At 48.1% G+C, this 24,951-nt stretch overlaps 2 protein-coding genes across 5 annotated transcripts in view; one reads left to right on the forward strand and one right to left on the reverse strand.

The window, feature by feature from the left end:
* The window catches only part of LOC122370990 (collagen alpha-1(V) chain-like), a 42,802-nt gene extending 30,661 nt beyond the window's left edge, over positions 1-12,141 (reverse strand). Inside the window, exons 1-2 of one of the 3 annotated variants that reach the window (XM_043347016.1) lie at positions 12,047-12,141; positions 9,213-9,457 (exon numbers count right to left, since the gene is read on the reverse strand). In XM_043347016.1, the coding sequence (XP_043202951.1) occupies positions 9,213-9,355 (143 nt within the window). In that variant the 5' untranslated portion in view covers positions 9,356-9,457; positions 12,047-12,141. Of the gene's footprint in view, positions 1-9,212; positions 9,458-11,211; positions 11,362-12,046 lie in introns of those variants that run through there. The other 2 variants (XM_043347014.1, XM_043347015.1) reach the window with 2 other exon arrangements.
* Positions 1,610-24,714, forward strand: LOC122370991 (transcriptional repressor CTCFL-like). Of its 2 annotated transcripts, none has more exons than XM_043347019.1 (11): positions 1,610-1,733; positions 12,940-13,035; positions 13,494-13,597; positions 14,234-14,425; positions 16,429-16,518; positions 16,910-17,028; positions 21,002-21,611; positions 21,838-22,200; positions 22,563-22,733; positions 22,981-23,298; positions 23,501-24,714. In XM_043347019.1, exons 2-11 carry the CDS (start codon positions 12,951-12,953, stop codon positions 23,564-23,566), a joined length of 2,118 nt encoding a protein of 705 aa, XP_043202954.1. In that variant the 5' UTR covers positions 1,610-1,733; positions 12,940-12,950; the 3' UTR covers positions 23,567-24,714. The 2 variants fall into 2 exon arrangements, with proteins under 2 accessions (XP_043202954.1, XP_043202952.1); XM_043347017.1 differs by lacking the exon at positions 1,610-1,733 and adding an exon at positions 11,706-11,765.
* The last annotated feature ends 237 nt before the right edge of the window (positions 24,715-24,951 follow it).

Raw genomic sequence — 24,951 nt, forward strand, 5'->3', positions numbered from 1 at the left:
ACGATCAAATGTTCTGCGTGATAAGCACTGGCCATTTTCGGTCATCACATGACCTTGACCTCAGGTCAAACTGTCCACCCGACAAGTTCAAAAGCAGGCTTAATTGCAACCGAAAGGATGATGGGGTTTCCTTTTAGGAAGCAGTAGCACAATGCTAAAGCCAAATCTGTTGAGTGTTGGTTATAGCCATGCTCTTAGTGAACTAATGGATCTGTTTATCTCAAGAAGTGCAATACGTAGTACGCTCGTTTCAGCTGGGACGAGAAGTACGAAGTCCTGTAACAAGACCGTAATACCACTGCATCCCAGTCGCACATTAATTCAGCGTTACCTATACCATAGAAACTTTGAGAAATAGAGTTGAGAAATAGAAATCGCTAGCTTACAACATAGCACGGAATAATAAGCTCTGAGAGTAAAGGATGTAGCCGTCAAATTCAGTCGATTGCGTGCACGCATTCACCCGACCCAACAACTAAGACTCGAAACGAAACAGCTCGAATAACAAGAAATAAGAACGTGTGCTACAACCCTGACCAGTGACCAGCCATAATTTTAAGCTTTGCATTGAGTGGCGAATGCAATAGGTAGGTAAAACAGCGAGTTTTTATTTTAAGATAATGGCCCGTCGTAGATAGTCGCTGGCCAACAGCCGAAACTGAGCAGAACCGCAAAGCTGGCCGATATTACTGATTGAGCTTTCGACCAACTCAGACCTCAGCTATCGGAATCGCTTTGGGGATGTGCAAATGGGCCACTCCCGAAGTTGGGGATGGGGTTGAGGGAGGACATAGTCGAAAATGTCCTCTGCATCAGTCAGCGTATTCACTAAGCCAAGTCCAAGGCGATCTGGTTTAGGTCATCTAATGCGAGACCTGACGCCCAGCAGTCAAAGATATTTCGGGTATTTCAAGTGGGGGAAAGTGGAGACACTGCTCCGCTAGGCGTGTCACTCAATCTTCCGCTCTCAAGCCAGCGAGTCGCTACTCCCTCGGCCCCGCGAAGAGCAGCAACTGCGACGTGCACCAATGCTGTATGCCGGTGTTGTGATATAGCCTGAGCTCGTGCTCCGCCTGCCGCCGCTCGGAGTCACTCGACGCCACCAGCCGAGACCGGCAGAGCGGGCCGACGGTGGAGTAGTCAACTGGTCATTCAACCAGAAAACACATCCCAGGAGCGGCCACACAGAGCTGACAGACACAAAGCCAGTCCGGCGCTGTGCTTTCTGTGACCTCCACCAGACAACAAAGCACGTCAGAGTGTCACGGTCTGTGGTGCGCTGCCCCCACTGTAGGAGGGCGCACAAACAAGAAAAAAAGTGCCACCACCCAGGCGGAGATATCAGAGAAGTCCCCTGTTACGCCGGGAATTCTATTTGGGCGTGCAACCGGCTACCGAACTTCCAACGGCCCGAATCGGAGCCGTCAAGATATTCCTAGTCCGGGGTCCGTAATAAATAGTTCACATGACAATAAGCTCCAGAAATAAAATGATAAAGTAGGTCGTAAGCGAAGAAGCGCGCGCACAGCTCTATATTTTGTAAGTCCAAGGTCGTTGATTCTCCGTCGCTGAGGCCGGAAAGTACACGAACATTTAGCAGCCACGTAACTTGATCATAGGTCAATTGGTTTTCACCTAGATTGCTGACTGAGGCAAGTGCTTGACGTGAGACCCGGTTATCTGTGCAGAACTCGAGACGAATTAGATACACTACAGGTGCACAGACACGCAGGGTAAGTTTTCACAGACGGGCCACCAGCCATGAGCGTGCTGATATTTGGCATTTTCAGAATGATACGGCAGTTACCTAGTTATAAGCGGCTTAACTAAGTTTCGCTTAACTTAAGCCAATGTACAGAAACACCTTTGGATATTCTACTTTGACGCATTCCGCTAAGCATAGGCGGCGGAACGGGGGGATGACACCGTGCCCCCCTTGATTTTGTCATTTTAACATTAGCCCTATGGGCGTTGCATGGAAAGAATGGGACCAAAAGTCGGCAGTGCCCCCCCCCCCCTTAATTGAAGGTGTTGCGGCGATCAAAGTTCATAATAGGTTTACCCAGTACCTAACTCAGCATCAAAGTGATCGTCAGAAAATTCGTTGCAGCGAATAGGTAGGTATCCATGTAACGTCCCACGAAACATCTTTCTTGAGTTAAAGGGACCCTCCCACCTTCAAAAAAGTTTATGAATTGGCATGAAAGTGATGTCGCTCGGTTCAGAAAGAGCGAAAACGAATATCTACCAAATTTCATCGAAAAATATTCACCGGTTTTCAAGATATTAGACTTTTACTTTTGTTTACTTTTTTGGGATCTCCGCTGTTTCTAGCGACTTTATTTTAGAAGTGCGGCGTTTGCGGCAGATGTTGCGCGCAAATAGCATATACGTACGCGTGCTACAAAACGTTTTAGTCAAACATTTAAAAATCGTTAGATATCTGCGCTGACGTCACACATTCAGAGGGGTATTCCTAAGCATTAGCCCCTCTGAATCAAAATGCTGCAATTTTTAAATTCAATATTTCTGATTTAAGGCATTTCTCGATGTTGTGAGTGCCGAAACCGGTAATTGTGAGCCAGGGACCCCATTTTGGCTATCTCAGCTCAAATTTAATGTTAAGGTGGGAGGGTCCCTTTAATAAAAAATGGACTTTCGCTGCCACTTCTGAAGTCACAACTTCCACGTGGTGTTCAGTGTTCGGGAGAATTATGTAGGGCTTGCTTACAGTCACTACAGCAGAGACGAGTTTTCGAATACTTTAGTTAGAGTTGTAGCCCTATGACTTCGGGGCATCAGGCGATATGAAAAAAAAACGAACCGCGAAAACTATCTTTCGATTGACACTGGCTTAGAAAATATCCAAGTTGCGTGTAGGCCCTTTTGGCGACCTTTCGTTGTTTTCTTATAGGACTTCGTCTTTAAATGGGGTGTCCCCGTCCACGACGACTTTAAGAAGCTAAACTAAACTTCGAACGCCCATTGCTACACGTCCCTCCGTGGTCCACGAGCCGATTTCAATGGGCAGCGGGAAGTGTTCTCAGTTTCAGCGTGATGTGCAAGACCACCGCCACGGCGTGGGTACCTTTGTCCGTCTAGTAGTGCGTTTCCTGATAAGTGTTTTTCCTCTGCAGTCGTCGCAGGCATGCCAATTTCCAGTCAGAGCGTCGTTTGCCGCATAACTGATCCAAATCGATGTCATCTCGGCCAGTCACAGATTCTGAAGCAACGCTGGCGAGGTATATCGATTCCAATCATCGCCACCGGTGACGAAGGTATGACTGGCTGGTCGTAAGCCCGTCTAAGCATCGTCGAGGTAACGGAGCACCGTCCAGCTCGTGTTTGACGGTCACTGTCACACTCTTTGGTAACAGCCCGAAGCCCTTGTGACGGTCAAGTTCCCTCATCCGCGACCGGGCAGCATTGGGGTCGGACGGCCCGACCAACGCTCCTCTGCGGGGGTGCTGATGGCTCTCCGCGATAGGGAGAACTTGGTGTATGTTTGCCTTCTTTCCTTACTCCTCCCCAATCATTAATTCGCCGAAAGGTTCTCTCACAAAAGGTTCTGGTTCTGGTTCTGGGAAAGGTTCTGCGTAATGACGAAAATAACGTAAAAGACGATCGGTCGATTATAAGTCAGAATAAAGAGCATGAAGCATAAATATAGCAGCCTGGATGGCTTTTATAAACAACTACCGTATGTTGTACGAATGGAGAAGCGGCAGCGCCATGCAAATGTAAAAATAGATCCCTCTAACAACTGCTGCCTGGAGAAATTTTGTGGAGCGCGGTGCATTTGCCTACATCTAATGATACGCATTCGTTTCTCGTAACCAGTACTGCATTTTCAGCATATAAGTCTGAACTTTGAGGCCTTTGGCTTGTTATAGTTTGGTCACAAATGTATAAAGCCATGTAATGTAAAGCAAATGTAAAGCAAATATGTAAAGCGCGGTTGCTCGAGAGCATGTTTTGAATGCGTGTTCTTATACCTCCCCAATCGTTCGTTTTATGCATGCTTTATGTATGTTTTTGACACTGAGCAATGTAGCCTCGGTTATCGTGGATGATCTACGGGTGTTTAATATAATATAATACACAGTGCACAGTAAACCCTCATTATGGATGGTCCACTGATGACATCCCCTGAGGTTGTTATTTTGCTAGGCATTGATTTCTTGTTGCTTATTACGCCACCCATTTCTATTATTGATGATCAATATATTATTTGACTGTATGGTAAGACCTGATAGTAGCGATTCAAAAGTAAGCACATTTACGTGATTTCTAAATTTCGACCTCGATGAACGTATGCTAAATCAGACCCCTGTAAACCTCTTGAGGTGAACAAAACAGCTTATGGTTATGGCTTAGGTTAAATATCCATGTTATTAAAAAAAAAAATAAATGTCAAAGGTGATTTCGAATTGTTAAGTTTGACTTCGCGTATCATCTTTTTGACGTCCTTTTTGCGAACTGATCTCGATGTGAATTTTGACTAGGGGTCAACTTTAGGTCACAAACCTAACAAACCAGGCAAATGATGGCTTTGCCAACCCTAACGGATAAAGGGTTCAATATAATGGTTTCGTATCCGGGGCCTCACGTTGCGGCCAGCGTTCCCAAGCTGCGATTGGTCGACATTGGCCCTTTTAGCGACGTAACAGCGACGTAACATTTCAAAAAGGTGCCCAATGTTCCGTCGTGACATGCGTTATTTCGCCAGGATAGGACCTGTCGTTTGCAGAGAGTCGAAGGCTACCGTCGAGACAGCATATGAACGCTGTGCAACGCACAAACTGTCAACGTGCAACGCCAGTGCTTGACGGATTTGTAGCGAAAGCCTGGACAGCTGGATCTCGAAATTTACAAAGAACTTTCTGGACAGCATGACCCATCTGACGAGCATGAGGAAAAAGGCACCTTTCTTAGCTAATTTACTAGTTGGGAGGAGCTTAACCCAGATGAAACGGTAGACTCAGATAATGAACGATTTCCTTCCCAGATCTAAGTCAGAACATCACCTCGACCTTCCGGCATTGCACGATTCCAGAAGTGCTCAATCTAGGCTGAGGACAAGCGGTTCGCCCACTAAACACGATTTGTGTATGGTATGATTGTATATGCGACGCCAATGATACGGTAGGCAGACAACTGAACCAGGGACAACTGAACCAGTGACAACTGAACCAGCGACAACTTAACCAGTGACAACTGAACCAGGGACAACTGAACCAGGGACAACTGAACCAGTGATAACTGAACCAGTGACAACTGAACCAGTGGACAACTGAACCAGTGACAACTGAACCAGTGACAACTGAGCCAGTGACAACTGAACCAGTGGACAACTGAACCAGTGGACAACTGAACCAGTGACGACTGAGCCAGCGAACAACTGATCCAGTGGACAACTGAACCAGTGACGACTGAACCAGCGAACAACTGAACCAGTGGACAGCTGAACCAGTGGACAACTGAACCAGAAACAATTCTAATGTCGTACTGCGCTGTATAGGTATAAGGTAGCGCGTGACTGGACGGACGGACTGTACCAATCTGCCGGTCTGCCAATTGATCTGTGTCCGATCTATTAAAGTGTCCGTCCGAGAGCCGTACGATGGCTGACATGGCTGACAGAGCCTGGTGGTCGCGAACTGGTGTGGTAGCCGTTACGCCCACCTGGGACGCCCGAATAGTTAGTAACGTATAAATAATATTCACTTTGATGGCTTAACTCGGGACAGACAGGGCATGTAACGTGGGCTTGGCAGAGTTCAGCCGGCCTGGGCCCAGAGGAATCTCCGGTATATAAATGGATTGACTGCTCGGGCTTACATCGGGCTTGCGCCAAACGCCGCACAACTAGGGCGCAACTACGGCTGTCCCAAGGCTATATAAACCGGCTGTCCTGAGCTCGCCGAGCGCGCATACCTCCGGCAGAACATTGGCTTTAGTCGGCGTTTTTTGAGTCATACGCCGACTGCCCAGACGCTAGCCGGCTTTAGCCCAAGCGCTAGCCGACTTTCGCCCGACTAAAAATGTCGGGCAAGCCTCACTTCCGCCTGCTTGGGTCCGGAGTAAAATTGCTGGCTGGGCTACTGGTTCAGTTGTCACTGGTTCAATTGTCACTGGTTCAGATGTCTCTGGTTCAGTTGTCACTGTTTCAGTTGACACTGGTTCAGTTGTCATACTGGTTCAGTTGTCACTGGTTCAGTTGTCACTGGTTCAGTTGTCCACTGGTTCAGTTGTCACTGGTCCAGTTGACACTGGTCCAGTTGTCACTGGTTCAGTTGACACTGGTTCAGTTGACACTGGTTCAGTTGACACTGGTTCAGTTGACACTGGTTCAGTTGTCCCTGGTTCAGCTGTCACTGGTTCAGTTGTCACTGGTTCAGTTGTCCTGGTTCAGCTGTCACTGGTTCAGTTGTCATGGAACCCAATGTTACTAAGCATTACAAAGTGAACGCCACTGCTTTGAATTCCCATCCAGACAGGGACCGCAGGATTGTCTTGACCTGATCGTGAATGACCATGCTGATCGTGTTTTGAACTGAACATGAATGCCCATGCCAAAACAAAAAACGTGCAACCGGAGTCAGCAGATGCGAGAATCATACACCAAACCATTGTCATCAACCCTGTGCTTCAACAGTTTATAAATTGACCCGTGCTCCTGACCGAGCCGTCAGAAATCATGCTAGTAAATGCACAAAATCCCCTAATAGCCTATCAGGTCTGGCGACGTTTCCCCAGCCTGTGATTGCCGGGTTTGTTAGGCCTGCTTCGTATCAGCGAGTTATGTTTTGCCCTATTTGAGCCATGTTAGATGATAAAACTCCACATACGAATTCGACTAGCCACTGCGCCCCAAACCTATTACATATTTACCTACTATGTCGTAAATCGTCAACCGTACGTCGTTTATAAGCTACACGTGGTAGTCAGGAATGAACACAATGCGTGATAGTTTTTTTTTCGTTTCTGCATGAGTGGTTCTGGTCAAATGATACTTCGTTTGAACGATAGGACAAGGTGCATGGACAATGATTGTTTTTGTGTGTGGCGAGGCAGGGTACGAAAAACATACTGTTTGTGTATGACTTATTGTAGCATATTGCCAAGCACGAGCCCTCGTATGATTGGCTGGTGCTGTCGTGAAGACTCAGTGATGCCGCGCACGGTGGCATCTGCTTCAGTCTCGGATCACACCAAAAGCTCCTTCACGAAGACATGAAAGAAGCCCGTGTACGAGGCTCCGCTATCAGTAGTTCGAGAGGTGCCCAGTTGAAAGCACCCGCGCGTGGTACCGTAATCCGCACCTACTCCCAATATGTACAATGTACAGGGATTATCGCTGCGACGACAGTTGACACCCGTGAAGCGATGAAGCTCCTGTGTTTTAGGCTTCCGAGCCAGCGTGACGGTGAAGGCAACTGATTGGGCGATTCAAATATACCCAGGGAATATTTGGGCCGTTGAAAAGGTTCTGTTTCGTTGTGTTTGAGCTTTTCAGACCTAGCAGGATTCGTATCCGCGGTATGTGATAAGCATTATCCGTATTGATGGTTTATGCCTCGTAATAGCTATCATTATCATATCAAACTATGCATGTATCGTCCCCATACGTACTCGCGTTCGCTAAGTTGGGCCAATCGACAAGTGTGCCGATTATGCTGTTCAGTAGTTGTAGTTATTCCGCATGTTACAGCGTTTTGTCTGCGCTTTGAAAAAAAAAAATAATGAATGCGGTCATGTTCAAAAGATGCAAATAGTAGAAAGTAAGCTAGATCAAATGTTTTTACGCGATCTTAGGAGCAAAGACCATCTGATCATCTGTAAATAAAATCATTGCAAAAAGTTTGATTTCTAATAACTGTATCTTTTAAAAGTACAGCAAACGCGGGCGGTGTCCGGGGCTGGCCTCGACACACCGGCGCTGCTGGTGCTCAGGTGTTGCCCGCGCCCGTCTCCGTCTCGGTCCCCGTAACCTGGTGCTGTGCAGCGACAGGATCGAGGCGAAACGGACACCGGGGGCCCTGTTTCACCGCCCGACGCTGCGCGCGCTGGGAGCTGAGGCATACCCCTGACGTCACTCGAATGACGCTGCGTGCGATCCGTTAGCTTATGATAAATCGCGTTTCGAACAGAGACCTTGAAGGACCTAGTACCGATTGAACAGAAGTTTAAGTGCGAATACTGCTAGCGTGCGGATGATGCTGGCGCCGCGGTGCTAGCGTTTTGCAATGACGTCATAGCGCAGCGTCAGAGGGAAGTTTGTTGATATTGCCATGGAAACCCAACGCGCCGACGCGCGCAGCGCACTGTAGCGCTCCGCCGTGAAACAGATACCGGGAGTCACCGTTTCGATTTCGCCGCAGATCAGCCGCACGCCATAGCGGCGACGATTCCGAGCCGCCTTTACGCATCATTGAAGACCGTCACGGTAAAGGACTAAGAGCTACGAATAGACTTATCGTGTGGTGATGCTTCGGGAGTGATACGTATTTCTCTGTTAATATAAAATCCCCGCCTAGTATAATAAAAAATAACCGAAATAATTACCGAGCGATCGATCCTTAGTGCCGATCGAAACTGAGCTTTAAGCATGATATTGCTACACAGGGACTCATACATTATCCTGTGCTTCTAACCTTGTTCAAAAGGTGGAAAACATCTTGGCATTCCATTAGATCCAACTGACTATTTCATTACCTTCATGTGTAGTCAGCATTAATAAAATAACCTGAGAGCTAGGATTGACAATGACCATGACACTAAATTATGCTTGTTAAATCCAGTAATCTGGATGAAACTTGTCAAACCTAGCATGATAGTTCAAACCAGCTGTCAAACAAAAATAGCATTGCAAGAAGAAGAAAAGGACAAGTCACAACAAGAGGGGATGGCACTTGATCACATCTTGTGAATAAAATTTGCCTCAAGTAGCTGCCAAAGGAAATGAGAGAAGAAATTGGAGCATCAACTGTCAACATTTTGAAGCTTTAGTTTCTAAATGAGAAGTGAGTGACTAACATCATCATAATCACTCTTTTCAAAGAGTTGATGCAAAAAAAAACATACTGGTAAAAAGCCATTAAAAAGTGTGATTGACCTAGTTAAGAGTGGATAACACCAGACAATTTCCTGAAACATTGGTCAATAGGTACATAAACATAACAGTTGATGAAATAATAAATGACCTTTACCTAAATGCTATGAAAGCATCTCCTTGCTCGCCGCCCACAATGTGGACCCCTCCGTCCGGAATAGACAGCCCACGGAAGAACTGCCGAATGTCTGCAGAGTTTGCCGACCATGGCAGGTTCTGGAGCCGTATGATAACACTCATTGTTCTAGACAATTCAGTGACAACTGGCTGTCACCCTCGTGTGTTGATCTGCTGTGTAGCTCTCAGATGCCCTTCTTCTTGGCAGCTATTTCACATCACCCACTGAAAAGAAAAATATTGTTAAAATAAGCATTCCAGACAAGAACAATTACACAAATAATGAAAGTAGCTAGTAAAAAGCAAGGGATTTACAATGCTTCCTATCTCAAGCATTAAACCACTTCTGATTATAATATGCAGTATTCAGCCTCAGCTCATTAACAGACCCAGTCAGCAGTCTGCCATAGCAGTCGGGGAAACTGTGGTCAAATCTTCCATTTTTAGAAAGCCTTCCATTTTTGGAAGGATTTTCTATATATGGGTACGCACCTTCCAAAAATGGGTACGCTGACGACGTCATCGTACCCAAATATAGAAAATGTTGCGCATATGTTGGAACTTACCGATTTCCGCCGAACATGAGGCAAATGCGACTATCGCCCCTGGTCGCTTTCTATTCGCCATAGTGAAGTGTCCATAATCTAGCGTGGAGGCCTAAATCCTAGCGTGGATGTATTTTAGGTAATTTTTCAAAGTAATGAGTCGTGGAAAATTGACAAAAATTTAACTACAAACGATGGTTTTATAAGACTTTATCAAACATTTTGTAAGCAAAAAGCATCAAAAACGAAAAGTAAATATCCTTAAAAGTACTTTAGTGACGGGCCATGCTTGTTCGATACCGCCGACTATATTTACAGTGCGGAATTGTCTGGACAGAGTGCGGCGGTTTCGGGAGTGTAGTGGCAAGTAAAACTTGTATTTGTTGCCATTTTCTGCATTTATTAGCATATTGTGTGGTTGATTTCAATTTTTTAAGGCTTTTGCCAAACATTTGGGTGGAGGTCTCGTCATTTTTCAATGTTTTTTTTCCGGAATATGGGACGAATTAAATAGGCGTTGCTGCGCCGTTTTTCGTGTTACTTTCTATCGAAGGAGCATGAATCTTCAATTTATATGAGGAATAGTAAGTTTGATTTAAACCATTTTTTGTCAGGGCTATAGCTGTGTTCCTCCTGGTTGGTTATTGACCAGCTGTTTTCTCTTCTGAATTTCTATGTGTCCTCTAGAAGTAGAAAAAGAGAGCAGTGCGCCAGGACACCATGCTATTATATCACTATGTACATTGACATAGCATGCCTGTATTACCAACACTAGCACTGCTGCTTCTCCTTATATCAATGATCATAAATGGCAAAATCAACTATTAATGTTACACATTTAAAAAGGCCGTAACTTAAATCAAAGAATGTGAATCACAGTTGGGAACACTGAGATTAGACCTTCCAATTTTGGAAGCCTTCCATTTTTGGAAAATGCATACCCATTTATGGAAGGTCCTTCCAAAAATGGAAGGCTTCCAAAAATAGAAGATTTGACCACAGTTTCCCCCACTGATAGAAGGTTGGATCATATTGTTTATTTATGTCTTCAGCCTTGGTGCACTTGGGGCATCAACCAGTTTATAGCTTGGATAATAAAGGAAGTGTGTGTCAACCATGAAAACATATGTAGTTAAATATTATTTTAAGTGGAGCTTAACAAATCTCACAAATACCTTTTTCAATGTTAAACCAAAAAGCCTTCCACGAAACAAGAATGAAATATGAGAGATCGTAACAAAGAAAAGTCGAACAAAAAGAGAATAGTACTTAAACATACAAATATTGAAACCAATAGCTGGGAATATGCTTAAACAGGGTGAAATTATCATAACAAACAAAAGTATCAAAGTCATTATCGTATAACGCCCCAGAGCCGCAAGTGCGGCAGGCGGCGCAGGTAAAATGCACTACACTACCATCATTCCCACGCACCTATCAATCTTAAACCAACGTTAAAATCAATTCATTTGATGTTTTCTGTTGGAAGCAATCGTGAGCAAGTACGGAATAAACACCAGCAGTCCACCCTACCGGAAAACAACACCGCGCGACGACCGCCACGACGCCGGAAAACAGCAAAAGATGGCGGAATAGAGAAGAAATAAAATTGATGATTTTGTCAGATATTTCAGAGCGTTGTTGTAAATGCCTTTTGACTGAAGTTTGAAACATCGTAAATTATTTGCTCAGAAATTTGAATAAACATTTGTATTCTAGTTTTGCAATATATGGTAAAATATGCATTTTAACGAGATCATTTTATTTATGATTTTAATAATCTATTGTTCCCTTGTTACATAATTGTGCGATTAAGGTTGTGAACTGTCGTTAATTTATTTTTGCATTTCATTTTGTATGAATTCACCGATGAGTGCAAAATAAGCTTCGTACTTGGCATAATATTTTGTCATCACTATTAAATTTTCACTGCATCGACCGCCATTTTGGGACGCCATTACGCCGTCGTTTCTCGGGAAGGTCGACAGGTAAGTCACGTTTCATGGAAAATACCACTTTTAATAGGTTCGTCGTATCACAGTTAGGATGCGTTTCACTGGATACTTGCCTGCAATGCGTAAAACCGACGCGAATCGGCAGGAACGTCCATATTCCCCGACAGAGGTCGCTCCCATCCCCTACGCTAGCGCCAGTAGTGAGAAAATCATGAAGGTGAGCCTGAACGCGTTGTCGAAGAGGGCGCCTGGAGTAAAATTAGATCGAATTGGAGACGGTCCCCTACAGGAACCCATTTCAGCCCTAGCCTCACCTTGGTTCGGATGCTGTCCGGTCTCCGGATCCTCAATTTATAGACGCCATCAACGGGGCAGGATAGTTGGCGTCTACGGCGATGGAATGCATTTTCATCGATGCAGTGGCCTGTTGAACACTCCACTCTACTATCGAAAATTCAGATTCAAAGACGAATTAATTTCTTGGGAGTAATAGGCACATCTATTTCTGGTATGCGGAGAGTTTATGATCAGTCTTCCAAACCTTCCAACACGAAAGGAAATGGCAGAAACAAGTATGAGAGCCATTACCGGATACGGAACGGAGATAATCAATCTTACCTACCGCCTACCCCGTTAAATTTTCCTGCTTTGAGCGACAAGTTTACGGCACAATTTTGTTGTTATTTTTGTGGCAAAAAGCAAAACAAAAACAAACGGGAGGCCGCAGACTGAGCCGACGGACGACCCTCGAGCCAGAGCTGACGAGGGAAAGTTTTTTATGACTTCAAAAGTTATCGAATATCGTTTATAGGTATGAACCCTACCACATCGGCTATCTAAATGTCTTGTTCCCTGTTTTGAGGCGGCGATTTTGCTACCATCTCAGTTCAAGCTGGGATACATTTTTTGAAGAGGAAACGGTCTCATTTGCGCGTGATTATAACTCAATTATAAGAGATAATTTTGTGATATGATTATGTCGTTTTAGCACGATTTACTGGTGTATTTCGGTAGAGATGCTCGAAAATCATTACAAGGATAGATATGCCCTTGGATATGCCATGCTCATCTCTCAAGCATTTGACGAGCGTTCCTAGAAAACGCTCAGCGTACCGAACTTGCCCCAATTCTTGCCCGTTGATTAGTTGGTGTTTTGGAACCAAAACGGCAATTATAATAATCTACCGATATTCCTTCGCTTTTTCAGACGGCCTGAAAATGGAAACCCAAGAAAACATGACGGACATCCAGAATTATCTGGATAATTTCCAGAAAGATCTTCAAACTAACACCAGCGACCCTGGTAAGACAAAACTACATATGTAATATAATGGATGGTGGTTTTTGCGTTGATCATTGAAAATATAATGGGGAAAAACATTAACATGGCAGAATAAGGTTATTCTGTGTTTCGGTCTTTTTATCTGCTAAAATAATACATTTGTGCCAATCAATTTCTTTTCCATTATAATAACATCAGTTTTTCAGTCAAGATATTGATGGAACGGAACTTACGTATGGGTGGTCCGGTAGGGTTAAGTTAATCAGCCTTCAGCTCATTTTACTGGCTATTCAGAATGAAGCTCGCTATATATCGTAAATGAGTTGGAACTGTTCTTTTACGCGAGCGTTTCATTTGGCTCAAGTTTCAATGAAAACTGCTGTGCGTATTCATACTATTGTTTAGTTATAAGCACTAACCCGTCTGATCGAGCATGTTTCTACCGAGACCGATGGCGCTGACGGCGTTGTGTGGTGTAGCCGGCAGCGCGGGCGGCGAGGTGGGACAGGTGTACGTGGACCAGTCGGGACAGTACTTCATCCGAGAGGCCACCGAGGAGGATGGCGGCCTGCGACGATCCAAGGTAGGCTGTGCAGTCGCTGGTCGGGGCAGGGTATATTGAGTGAAGGTTGGGCGCCGTCACAGCCGCGTGACACAGCGCTGTGGCGGCCCGGTGGGCGCAGAGGTATTGGATCTGGAATGCCAAAGGAACTGTAGGTAACGCGTCCTGACATCAAGTACGTCTTGGATCAGGTTTTGCTCGAGTGAGGACAGTTTGAGTGATGTAATTAAGCGAGCGTCCAGCAGTCAACTAGCCGTTTGACCTGGCTCTGACCATGAGTGACACGGACCGGTTACCCCGACCAAACCCCGACCAGTGAATCCCATCAGTGACCTCATACCTCATCTGACCAATGACGACCAGTTATTTCACCCCGGGTGTCCTGACCAACGCATCAACTCGAAAGTACGAGTTGGACTACGAGTCGTAACGGACGGGTACCTGACCACAGTGACCAGATGAGACCAGTGGGTACCGGCCCGAGTCACTCGACGGTGGCCTCGACAGCTGATCCGACTTAAAACCTTACCGATAACCATAGCCGGTGAATAGTACACAGACCGATTACATTTACCTAGATCAGACCAGCTGACCACTAGACCTCTGACCACTGACCACTGACCGCTGACCTGACCTGACCGTCTTGCTCCTCTGCAGCGGGTGCGGACGGCCACGGCGGTGACGGCGGACGCGGCGATGGTGCAGGCGTCCGGGGAGGCGGGCCAGACTGTGCAGCTGGCGGCCGGCGGCCAGGCGGTGGCAGCCGCCGCCGGCGGCGCCTATCAGACGGTCACACTGGTCCCCTCCGACGGCAACTCGGACGAAGTCAGCTATGTGCTCATTGTGCAGGTCAGTCCGGGCGGGCGGTGCTAACGGGGTCAACACATCCCATACTCACGACGTGAGAACCGTATTGGAGTCATTGATTTGAAATCTTTGTGCGTCTATAGTTTTCTATTGGAAATTTTTGATTCTAGTAGGGTCTTAGACAAACAAAGTCACTCAGCCAATCCCAGTCAATGCTTTGGCCAATTTGAATGTCAAGCACCTTAACCTCCAGGCGGAAAGGACATCACTTGGGTCCAATTTCTGCTTATCGTCGATTACGACCTGAAATAAGTTTTTTTTTTTTTTTTTTGCGTATTCAGTCTTAGCTCAATGGCTGATAAGCTTCGCTTCTAACCCTAGTGTCCCGTAATACCACCTGCGATCACCGTCATACAACACCACATGCCGACGATATCCGATCGTCGTAACAGTTATGGCTTCGTTGAGACGGTGGCGGTCGGTGTCGAATTGCGAGCGCCGTCTCCGGCGGGCTCGGGGTGCTCGTCAGGTGCGGGGGGGGGGGGAGGGGGCGGAGAGCGGAGACTCGACGGGGCACCGAAGCGGGGAGCAATCCGCGAATGCGGTGGAAATATCGAAGGAGTGCCTCCCTACCTGGTTTGACCAGATAGAGCATTTCGGTGAGAGTTTAACAACGCCAGTCAGCCTCTATCGATTCTGATGCTTCACAGCTAGGAAGTGGGGACTTACGAAAACAGTAAAATAGCTTGAATATTTCCTTTTCCAACTAGCAGTCATTTTGAAAAGACAAGAAAAACAATGCAAGATTTTGAAACGACAATGGTGTATCTAACGTTCCATCACATTCACAACCGCAAACATCAGCTGCGGGCTGCGAGGCTTCCAATACCCAAACAGCGGTACTTACATGACCATGCGCGACTCCGTCCGGCGGCGGTAGTGCGCTCAGCGACAGTGTGGTATCGTGACCTTGACCGGTGACCTCTGGGTCAGCGACCGGCCGCCATCCGCCCCGGGCCGGCGCCGGTCGGGTCAGTGCTGTGAGGCTGGCTTGGCGATACGCGCAGTGGGATTGTGGGTCTATTTGACAGTGGTGTACTCGTATAGCAATCGCTAGTGTCAAAAGAAGGTAACTAGTTAACATGTCAGTATTGTCATCACGACATGGTGATTGGTTTTTGACTGTCCGTAACCGTGATTACGGAGCGAGCGAAGCGAGCGTAGTCTTTCCTTAGATTAACGGAAATTTCTGAGTATGAGCGGCCGGCCGGCCGGCCGGCCGGCCGTGGTCACGCTTTTGCGAGGCTTATATCTCAGCAACCACTTGACCGATTTACACGCGGTAATTTTTGTAGGGTAGCTTCGTTCCTTCTACCAAGTATTGGACTATTCCCGATGCATGTGGGTGACCCCTTATGCACGTGCCACGTGCAAAACGAAGAGGTGTCACTTTTGTAATTGTTGCAATATCTCGGTAACTACTTGGCCGATTGCGCTGAAAGTTAGCATGTAGGTAGGCACCCACTAGGCAATGCATATCCATGTGCCAGAGTTGGGGTGCTGCTGCACGTGCGCACGTGCAGGGGTCGATTCCAGATCTCGAGAATGGCTGGACCGATAGCGCTCAAATTTGGTACACGGTTAAGGACCATTTAGTAGGGTGCCGTGCAAAAGTCAGATGGGACCCATTTTGCACGTGCGCACGTGCAGGGTGCCGCTTCCAGATCTCGAGAACGGCTGGGCCGATTGTGCTCAAATTTGGCACATCGCTAGGGACCGGCTAGTAAGGTGCCGTGCACAAGTCAGTTGGAGGTGCCCCCTCAAAATTTCGCACGTGCAAGGCCCACCCTCTCGCTCGCTCCGTTAGTCGCCCCAAAAGGCGTTATACTGGTTGATTATTTGCGGTGCATTTTGATCGTGGATCGGAGTGTTAGCTTCATGCAACTCGCACCTCTCCCCGATAGGCTACATACCCACATCTCAGTTTCCTGTCTGCCCTATTGCTGATCTGATCTGACCTGGCCTGACCTGACCTGACCGTTCAGCCGGACGCCGAGGAGGGCCAGAAGCAGGAGGGCGACGACCAGACGATCGGCGTGTACGACTTTGACGACGGGGACGAGCAGCCAGAGGAGGTACGTGGAGCGGGGTTACGGTCGGACGGGTATGCCGCAGGATTCTGTGTTTTGTAATTGCAGGATTTTTGTGATATCATTTCATGGATTTTTTTTTCTACAAACAATGTTAAGATACAATTTATATAAGGCTTCTTACGTAACGTCACGCCATACATCCAGGCTTCACACCAACCGTGGATTTTGAAAGAACTTTCGAATTTTAGCGTGATTGTATTTGTATTCAAATTTTGTCATATTGTTTTCCTCCGATTATGCTTTGTCTTGTTTAATTTCTCGTCTCCGTTGCCTGGCCGAATACCAAATCGAACGTCGAATTCGATATTCAATTCGATCGAGGTGTAAGTCTCGTATTTTCACCGGCGTTCGCTGGTTTACCCGTCCGTTTCAGGAGGAGTCGGGTGAGGAGGACGACAAGGCCCGCGTCACGCGGATCGCTCCCAGGAAGTCTTCCCAGACGGTCTCGCAGGCGCACATGTGCAGCTACTGCAACTATACCAGTCCAAAGAGGTGGGTGGAAGCCGGGCTGATTTGGCCAGTAGCATGGCTATTGGCTAGGAAGTAATCGTAGGGGAGAGTGGGGTAAGATGCCCAGGGTGGGAAAGACGCCCCACCCCCTCTAGCGGGGAAACAAAGAATGGAACCTGGAAATTAATGTTCTTAGCGTAAAGCGGAAGCCTGCCTATGTTAACTGCACAAAAATTTGCGAAGCTCAGTTGGGCAACGGGCCGCTGGCTGGTGATTGCATGTTTTTTATTTGCTGCTTTCAAAAATATTTTAGCGTCAAAACATTGTAAATATCAAAGAAGGTAGATAATTTTTGCGTCCCTTGCTATAGTCGTGATACATTAACATGCGTGTACTGTGTCCCAAACAGTTTGTTTCCGGGTGTAGTTTTATGGCTAACAAATTGTGCTGATTTAATGTTACTTCGGTACCTTGGGGTAAGATGCCCCCTGTCCTGATGGGGAAAGACGCCCCCCTAAATCCGTAGGCTGTCCTTCCCTAGTAGCACATCAACATTGTATCGATGTTGTATCAATATTGACAACAATGTTGTATCGATGTCAATCTGTTAGCCACTTTCAACATTGATACGATGTTGAATTTCGACATCGTATCAATATTGACAGGACAACATTGTACAACATTGTTTCGATGTTGATACAACATTGTCTCGATGTTGATTTTTGGTTGATTCAACATTATCTCGATATTGATTTCTGATTGATTCAACATTATCTCGGTGTTGATACAACATTGTCTCGATGTTGATTCTTGGTTGATTCAACATTGTTTCCATATTGATACAACATTGTCTCGATGTTGTCGACAGACCTATACGTGTACGAAATCACGTATCCCGTAATTATCTAAAATATTCCAGTGTCACCGTCACAGTCAATATCCGGGGGAAAATGTATTTCTATGATATATGCACAGCTCTTCACTTTTTTCGAGTCAGCTACACTTCACACATCACGTCACGTCACACAACCTCGGCCGCCGCTCAGTCTCCGCCATTTTCACATCTTGAGCGGTTGAGTCAGGGCCGTGGGGGTTGAGTCGCCCGTCGAGCCTCGCACTCCTGTAACAAAGCGGAGATTCCTATGTAACAACGGTAATACCTAAATTGGGCCTTTGAGTAAATTCAGTTCAGTCATTTTCAGCTCAGATAATAGATACTTATGTAAGTGCATGTATGACGCATGTACCCTTAATGCATCCCACTACCCTGCATCTATTCTTTTATACTTACCGGGCCCTGTTTCAAGGCATGGCGCTACATTACGCCACCAGCAGCACTTTTTCCCTTTGCCGCAGGCAAGTAAATGACGACGGTGATCGCCACCATTTTGAAGAGAACGTTTCAGCGCCAGTTTTTTTTTAACTTAGCACTGCAAGAACTAGGATAAATGCACTGATTGTCACACAGCAGAAACTGGCGGAAACCTACATGGTCGGAAGAGGAGACGCAAGACGACACTGGACACCACACACTCAACACACCCGTCCGCACTCTGCGAGCCGGCACAACGGGATGGGGACGCGCGGTCCCCTGTCGCGGTCTCCCCCTCTCTAGCCGGAGGCGAGGATGGGACCGCCCGCTGCCGGCCGCGTCTTCAAAACGGTCAGCGCCCAACGGTCGCTAGATTCCAGTCGGTACGGTCTCTGAAAGAGCTCAGCGCACGACTGGTAGGACCTACCGTGGTCCGTGATACTTGAATGGCACCGGTGGCACCCGAATAAAATAATGCCTATTACAATAATGCTGCTTAATTCAACGTAGGTTGAGGATGATATAAAAGGATTTATGAAGTAGAGCTATCTTTATTTAAGGATCGATTCACTTTATAACTCTCTATACCCATGTCATATTCAAGACGTATATGCTTATATAAGATACCAATAGGTACTATTTCTATAAGACCATATTCGTCTAGTTGGAACCTCAGTGATCCCACCCTTACTAGTCCGATTGACGCCTTAGGACCTGTCGAGCTCATGGGACCCCTTACACCCGAGGGAGCATTCTCCCTTCAATATTGTCAAGTGTCAACACAACCGCGGGGCAATATAGTAATTAAATCACAATGTTGGAACTCTACTTTTATCAATATTGTGAAATCAACATCATGACAATGTTGTATCAATGTTGAATCACAATGTTGAAACTCTACATCTGTCGATATTGTGAACTCAACATTGGGACAATGTTGTATCGATGTTGAACTACAATGTTGAACTTCAACCAAGATTCAACAAAGCACAACCAAATTTCAACGTGATATCAACGTTGAATCAATGTTGAATTCGTGTTGAAGCACCAATATTGACAATCAACCTGATTTCAACATATCTCGATGTTGTATCAATGTTGTGTGCTACTAGGGTTCAAGCAGCCCGTCAAATCATTTATTACATACTTATGATGAGAGACAAAAGCCGATCTGGGACTATTGAGAGTCCGGTACGGTCGGGTGCTCCCCATGGCGGTCTCTCGGCCCACACAGCGACTTTTTGGGCGGCATCTGACTCTGAGAGCCCTCACGACGGCCTCTGTGGGCCCCATTATTGGTTCCAGGGCCCCTCACGACATCCTTTGAGGGCTCCCACGTTGGCTCCACGGGCCGCGCTGGCATCTGAGGTCCCCACGATGGGCTCGAGGGCCCTCAGTCATCATGAAGACCTATAAGGGCCCCACAGTGGTCTCTGAACGCCACCACGGAGGCTTGTTTGGCCACGCTGGACTATGATGGCCCTAACGATGACCTCTGAAGCCCCTTACGACTACTTTTGAGGGCCCTTACGATGACGTTTGGTGTCTACCGCAGGCTCGAAGGGACTACTGATTCGTTCAGGCGATTCACGTGCCTATTTATGTCACTTTTAGTGCAGGGGGCATCTTACCCAACGCCAGGGGGCGTCTTTTCCACCCTGTGGGGTAAGATGCCCCCTTTCACTTCTTCAGGAAAATGCTTAATAGCAAAAAAAGTTATCATATTTCAGGCACGAAAGTGTTTTTTTTTTTTGGAGAAAAATGATGTCGGCTTCCGTTGAAACTCCAAGTTTTGGCTTTCCGATCGTCATTTTCGAATAATATATGACATAGTCAAACCCTGGGCATCTTTCCCCACTCTCCCCTAATGAAAAGCCAGACCACGAGGTTTCATTCGTTCGGTGGTAATATTTCTAAAAATGTTGTTTTTGCTTCTACTAAGAAAGAAGTAGCTCATTCCTTCCTTCCTTCCTTCCTTCCTTCCTTCCTTCCTTCCTTCCTTCCTTCCTTCCTTCCTTCCTTCCTTCCTTCCTTCCTTCCTTCCTTCCTTCCTTCCTTCCTTCCTTCCTTCCTTCCTTCCTTCCTTCCTTCCTTCCTTCCTTCCTTCCTTCCTTCCTTCCTTCCTTCCTTCCTTCCTTCCTTCCTTCCTTCCTTCCTTCCTTCCTTCCTTCCTTCCTTCCTTCCTTCCTTCCTTCCTTCCTTCCTTCCTTCCTTCCTTCCTTCCTTCCTTCCTTCCTTCCTTCCTTCCTTCCTTCCTTCCTTCCTTCCTTCCTTCCTTCCTTCCTTCCTTCCTTCCTTCCTTCCTTCCTTCCTTCCTTCCTTCCTTCCTTCCTTCCTTCCTTCCTTCCTTCCTTCCTTCCTTCCTTCCTTCCTTCCTTCCTTCCTTCCTTCCTTCCTTCCTTCCTTCCTTCCTTCCTTCCTTCCTTCCTTCCTTCCTTCCTTCCTTCCTTCCTTCCTTCCTTCCTTCCTTCCTTCCTTCCTTCCTTCCTTCCTTCCTTCCTTCCTTCCTTCATTTATTGTCATTCATTCATTCATTTATTCATTCATTCATTCATTCATTCATAAGTGTATTAATGTTTATTTTTCACCAGCTTCAAGAACCTAAAGCGGGACACTACCAATTATGCCACATTTCTTTGCTAACCTTTTCAGAAATTTCAAGAATCTTTTTGCTGACGATCGACGATTCTGCTGTGTTGTCAGGTACCTGCTGTCGCGCCACATGAAGTCCCACTCGGAGGAGCGGCCGCACAAGTGCTCCGTCTGCGAGCGCGGCTTCAAGACGCTGGCCTCGCTGCAGAACCACGTCAACACGCACACGGGCACCAAGCCGCACTGCTGCAAGTTCTGCGACGCCAACTTCACCACATCGGGCGAGCTGGTGCGCCACGTGCGCTACATCCACACCAAGGAGAAGCCGCACACCTGCCCAGAGTGCGACTACTCGAGTGTCGAGCTGAGCAAGCTGCGCCGCCACATGCGCTCGCACACGGGCGAGCGGCCCTACCAGTGCCCGCACTGCACGTACGCCTCGCCGGACACGTTCAAGCTGAAGCGCCACCTGCGGATCCACACCGGGGAGAAGCCGTACGAGTGTGACATCTGTGGCTCGCGCTTCACGCAGAGTAACTCTCTGAAGGCGCACAGGCAGATCCACTCGGGGGAGAAGCCGGTCTACCACTGCGAGCTGTGCCCGACCACCTGCGGGCGTAAGACCGACCTGCGCATCCACGTGCAGAAGCTGCACACCTCCGACCGGCCCATCAAGTGCAAACGCTGCGGGAAGAGCTTCCCGGACCGCTACTCGTTCAAGGTACGCCACTTCAGCCGAGTTGAGTAGTGAGTGCAGTAATTTTTTTGATGGGTTGTGAGGGAATTTGCTATTACAATTCCAATGTATCCAATCACTTATATATTAACTCTAGATTATAATTTATTTTTAAATTGAGCTGACAAATAAATATGATCGTCGTGACGTGACCGTGCCGTCTGATAAGTGTCTCCCTGTGCTGAAGCCGTTTTTCTGTTTTGTGTTCCAGCTGCACAGCAAGACGCACGAGGGTGAGAAGTGTTTCAAGTGCGACCTCTGCCCGTACATGTCAACCTCGCAGCGGCACCTTGAGTCGCATATGCTGGTCCACACCGACCAGAAGCCGTTCGTCTGCCAGCACTGCGACCAGTCGTTCCGACAGAAGCAGCTGCTGAAGCGGCACGTCAACCTCTACCACAACCCCAACTACATTCCGCCACAGCCGCGCGAGAAGACGCACGAGTGCCCCGAGTGCGGCCGCGCCTTCCGCCACAAGGGCAACCTGATCCGCCACCTGGCCATCCACGACCCGGAGGCCAGCGCCGCCGAGAAGCAGCTGGCCCTCAAACTCGGACGGGAGACCAAAGTGACGGTAAGGGCGGCAATTCAACCGCTGCGACACCGGACAATTTTATGAATGTCAATTTCTTATATTTTATTTGTATTTTTGCCATCCAGAGCTCTTGTTTGTATTTTGACATCTTTAGTAATCTAATAGTATCTTGAACGAACGATTCAACACAGTTTGTCTATCTACACCTGACTCATTGTAATTAACGATGGTAGCTTTTGGAATTTAGAAATAGAAGTGATGGTTTTCGAGCTTTGTTGCTATCTCTTTTTTCTCTGTTGCTCTTTCTACTGGCGCCAGTTTCTTGCGTGTCGCCGAGCGCTGTTAGTGCCAGAGCGTTGCCAGAGCGGTAACCCATCCCCCCGCGATCCTCTGGCCGCCAGGCGCTGGACCAGCAGCCGATGGAGATGTACGAGGACGAGGGGGAGGAGGAGGTGGGCCTGGGCGGCGAGGCGCTTCAGCAGGGCCGCGGCGGCGGCGCCGAGCAGAAGATGGTCGCCGTCCAGGGTCAGGACGGACAGCAGTATGTCGTCCTCGAGGTCATCCATCTGCAGGTGAGAGTCTGTGGGACTGCGCCAGATGGGAAACGAGGCGCTGGGGAGCGGGGGAGTCCGGAATTTGGGAGGAGTGGGTACGTTTCAGTTGGGGACGGGTGTGATAATATGACGTGATTGGCGATCGGACAGCATTGTATCCCACGGCACGTTGATCATGTTTTTAGCTGCCTGTTGTGATTCCGGTGTCCGCCTGTCACCGCCCGGCCGTGGCTCACTAGCTCTGACCTCGCCTGATTCCGTCCAGGACGCCAACGGCGAGGAGCAGACGGTGGCCGTGGTGCCCGACTCGGCGCTGAGCCAGGCGGCCGGCGCCGGCGGCAGCGGCATCGACATGCAGCTGGCCGCCGGCCCGGCCGCCTCCTCCATCGACGCCGCCCAGCTGGGCACCGACGTCAGCCTGGCCGACGACGGTCTGCCGGCCGACCTGCTGCCCCAGGCGGCCGGCGAGGGCGCCGGCGGTGAGCAGCCGCGCCGGCCCACCACGCCCGGCGGACGGCGGCGCGTCGACGACCAGGCCGTCCAGAAGAGCAAGCAGGACATGCAGAACTGCTTCGGCTTCGACGTGAGTGCCAGGGCTCAAAATGATCATGCTCTTTGTGGTTAGAATTTGCCTTTTGTGTGCGTACAATTTTTGGTTTTGTGTGATTTGCCCATCCGGGTTTCGAATATTTCTGCAAATGCAACGATTTATGCAGCTAGCTTTGTGTTCTCTCGTGTCTTCCCCTTGGTCTGAATTCTGACTGCATGTCTGCCTTTCCTTACAGGACGACGAAGAGGACGTGGACTTTCTCGCGGCCGGCGGTAAGAAGGAAGCCGTCGAGATGATGTAAGACGATCACTCCTTACCGATGAGAGTCTGCCACACACATACACACGACTCGAGCGGCAGAAGAGGCACATGTGCCTCCGTGACCGACGGTAGTGTCACTACACTGTGTGAAACACTGAAGTCAACGGATCTGTGCACAGTTTGACATCTGCACAATCGGGATGTGAAGAACTCAGAGCTATGTAGACGAGTGGTGAACTGCTCTGGATCAGAGCGCTAGTGAATGGGATGGGGACGGGCGGGGTTCGGGCGGGCAAGGCATGGGGAGGATGGGGTCTTAGTACTAGATAGATTAGGCTGCCTAGAGTGTGCGTGTGTGTTGTGTCGTGCATGTGCTTGTACGGGCGAATCGATTTGCGAATGACGTGTAGCGTATGCGGTGTAAACTCTAAGTTGTCAGGTGTTTGTGAATTAATTTTGAGACAATATGCGCGCCGCGGTTCCCGTTATAATTTTGTACATGTTTGTGGCGTTGTGGCACGGTGTCGAACCCTCTCGAATATCCTGATATTCGAGTCCGCGCGTCCGGTCGGGAACACGGTAGGAGTGGTGTCGCCTGCCGTCTCCGTGGCTGTACGCCGTCTCCGGTACGAAACCTCCCGCCCTGGGTTTCGTCCGCCGCGCAGAGATCTCTCGTCCTGTCCCTGTCGCGTGTACCGTGAGTGCTTCAATATCTGTGTATTCGTGAGTGTCTGTGCATGCACTTGATCCGCCGTGTAGTCTTCTGTGTATTGTGTGTGGCGCACTCCGCGCTCTGCGTCGTAGGCCGCCGGAGACGACTGCCGTTCGCTGGCACGAGCGGTGTGTGGTGCGGCGTCGGTGACTGGCCCGCCGCTGGGAGGTATAGGGGTCGCTGTGTGCGGCGGGGGAGCCGCGCAGCTGGTGGGATCTCTGAGCCGAGAGGACGGGTGCCGCGGTCGGGCGAGCGATGGAACTTTGCGCAAAGGGCTGCGAGGATATCGGCACCCGGGGAACCAGCTATGGTTAGCTTGCTGCTGTATGGTGTCATTGCAAACTACCCTGGTCAAACGGACATTTCGGTTTCTTCACGTGTGTACGGTGTCTCGTGTTCGATGGACGCGTAGTAAGCGGAATTCGGAACTCTGCTCTACATGGTATCATATTTAGGAATAAATATATCTGAAATCATGTGGTTTATAAGTTTACAGTGGACATTGTCTCTGGTTTCGTTTTTGCTGAACCCACCTTGCTTGTACGGATTCAAATCAATCAGTGGGCCTATAAAATTTCTTCTGTCCGCTACTTGTTGGCATAGCTGAGATATTTCGGCGAATTCTGGCGATATTGCTAAATATCCTGGGGAAATGCTGTATAACTCCCAGAAGAGTCCAGGTCGTCAAATTAAAACTAACTACCTTAGTGATA

This window comes from Amphibalanus amphitrite, unplaced genomic scaffold (genome assembly GCF_019059575.1).
Source record: "Amphibalanus amphitrite isolate SeventyFive unplaced genomic scaffold, NRLGWU_Aamphi_draft 001192F_arrow, whole genome shotgun sequence".
Taxonomy (NCBI): Eukaryota; Metazoa; Arthropoda; class Thecostraca; order Balanomorpha; family Balanidae; genus Amphibalanus; species Amphibalanus amphitrite.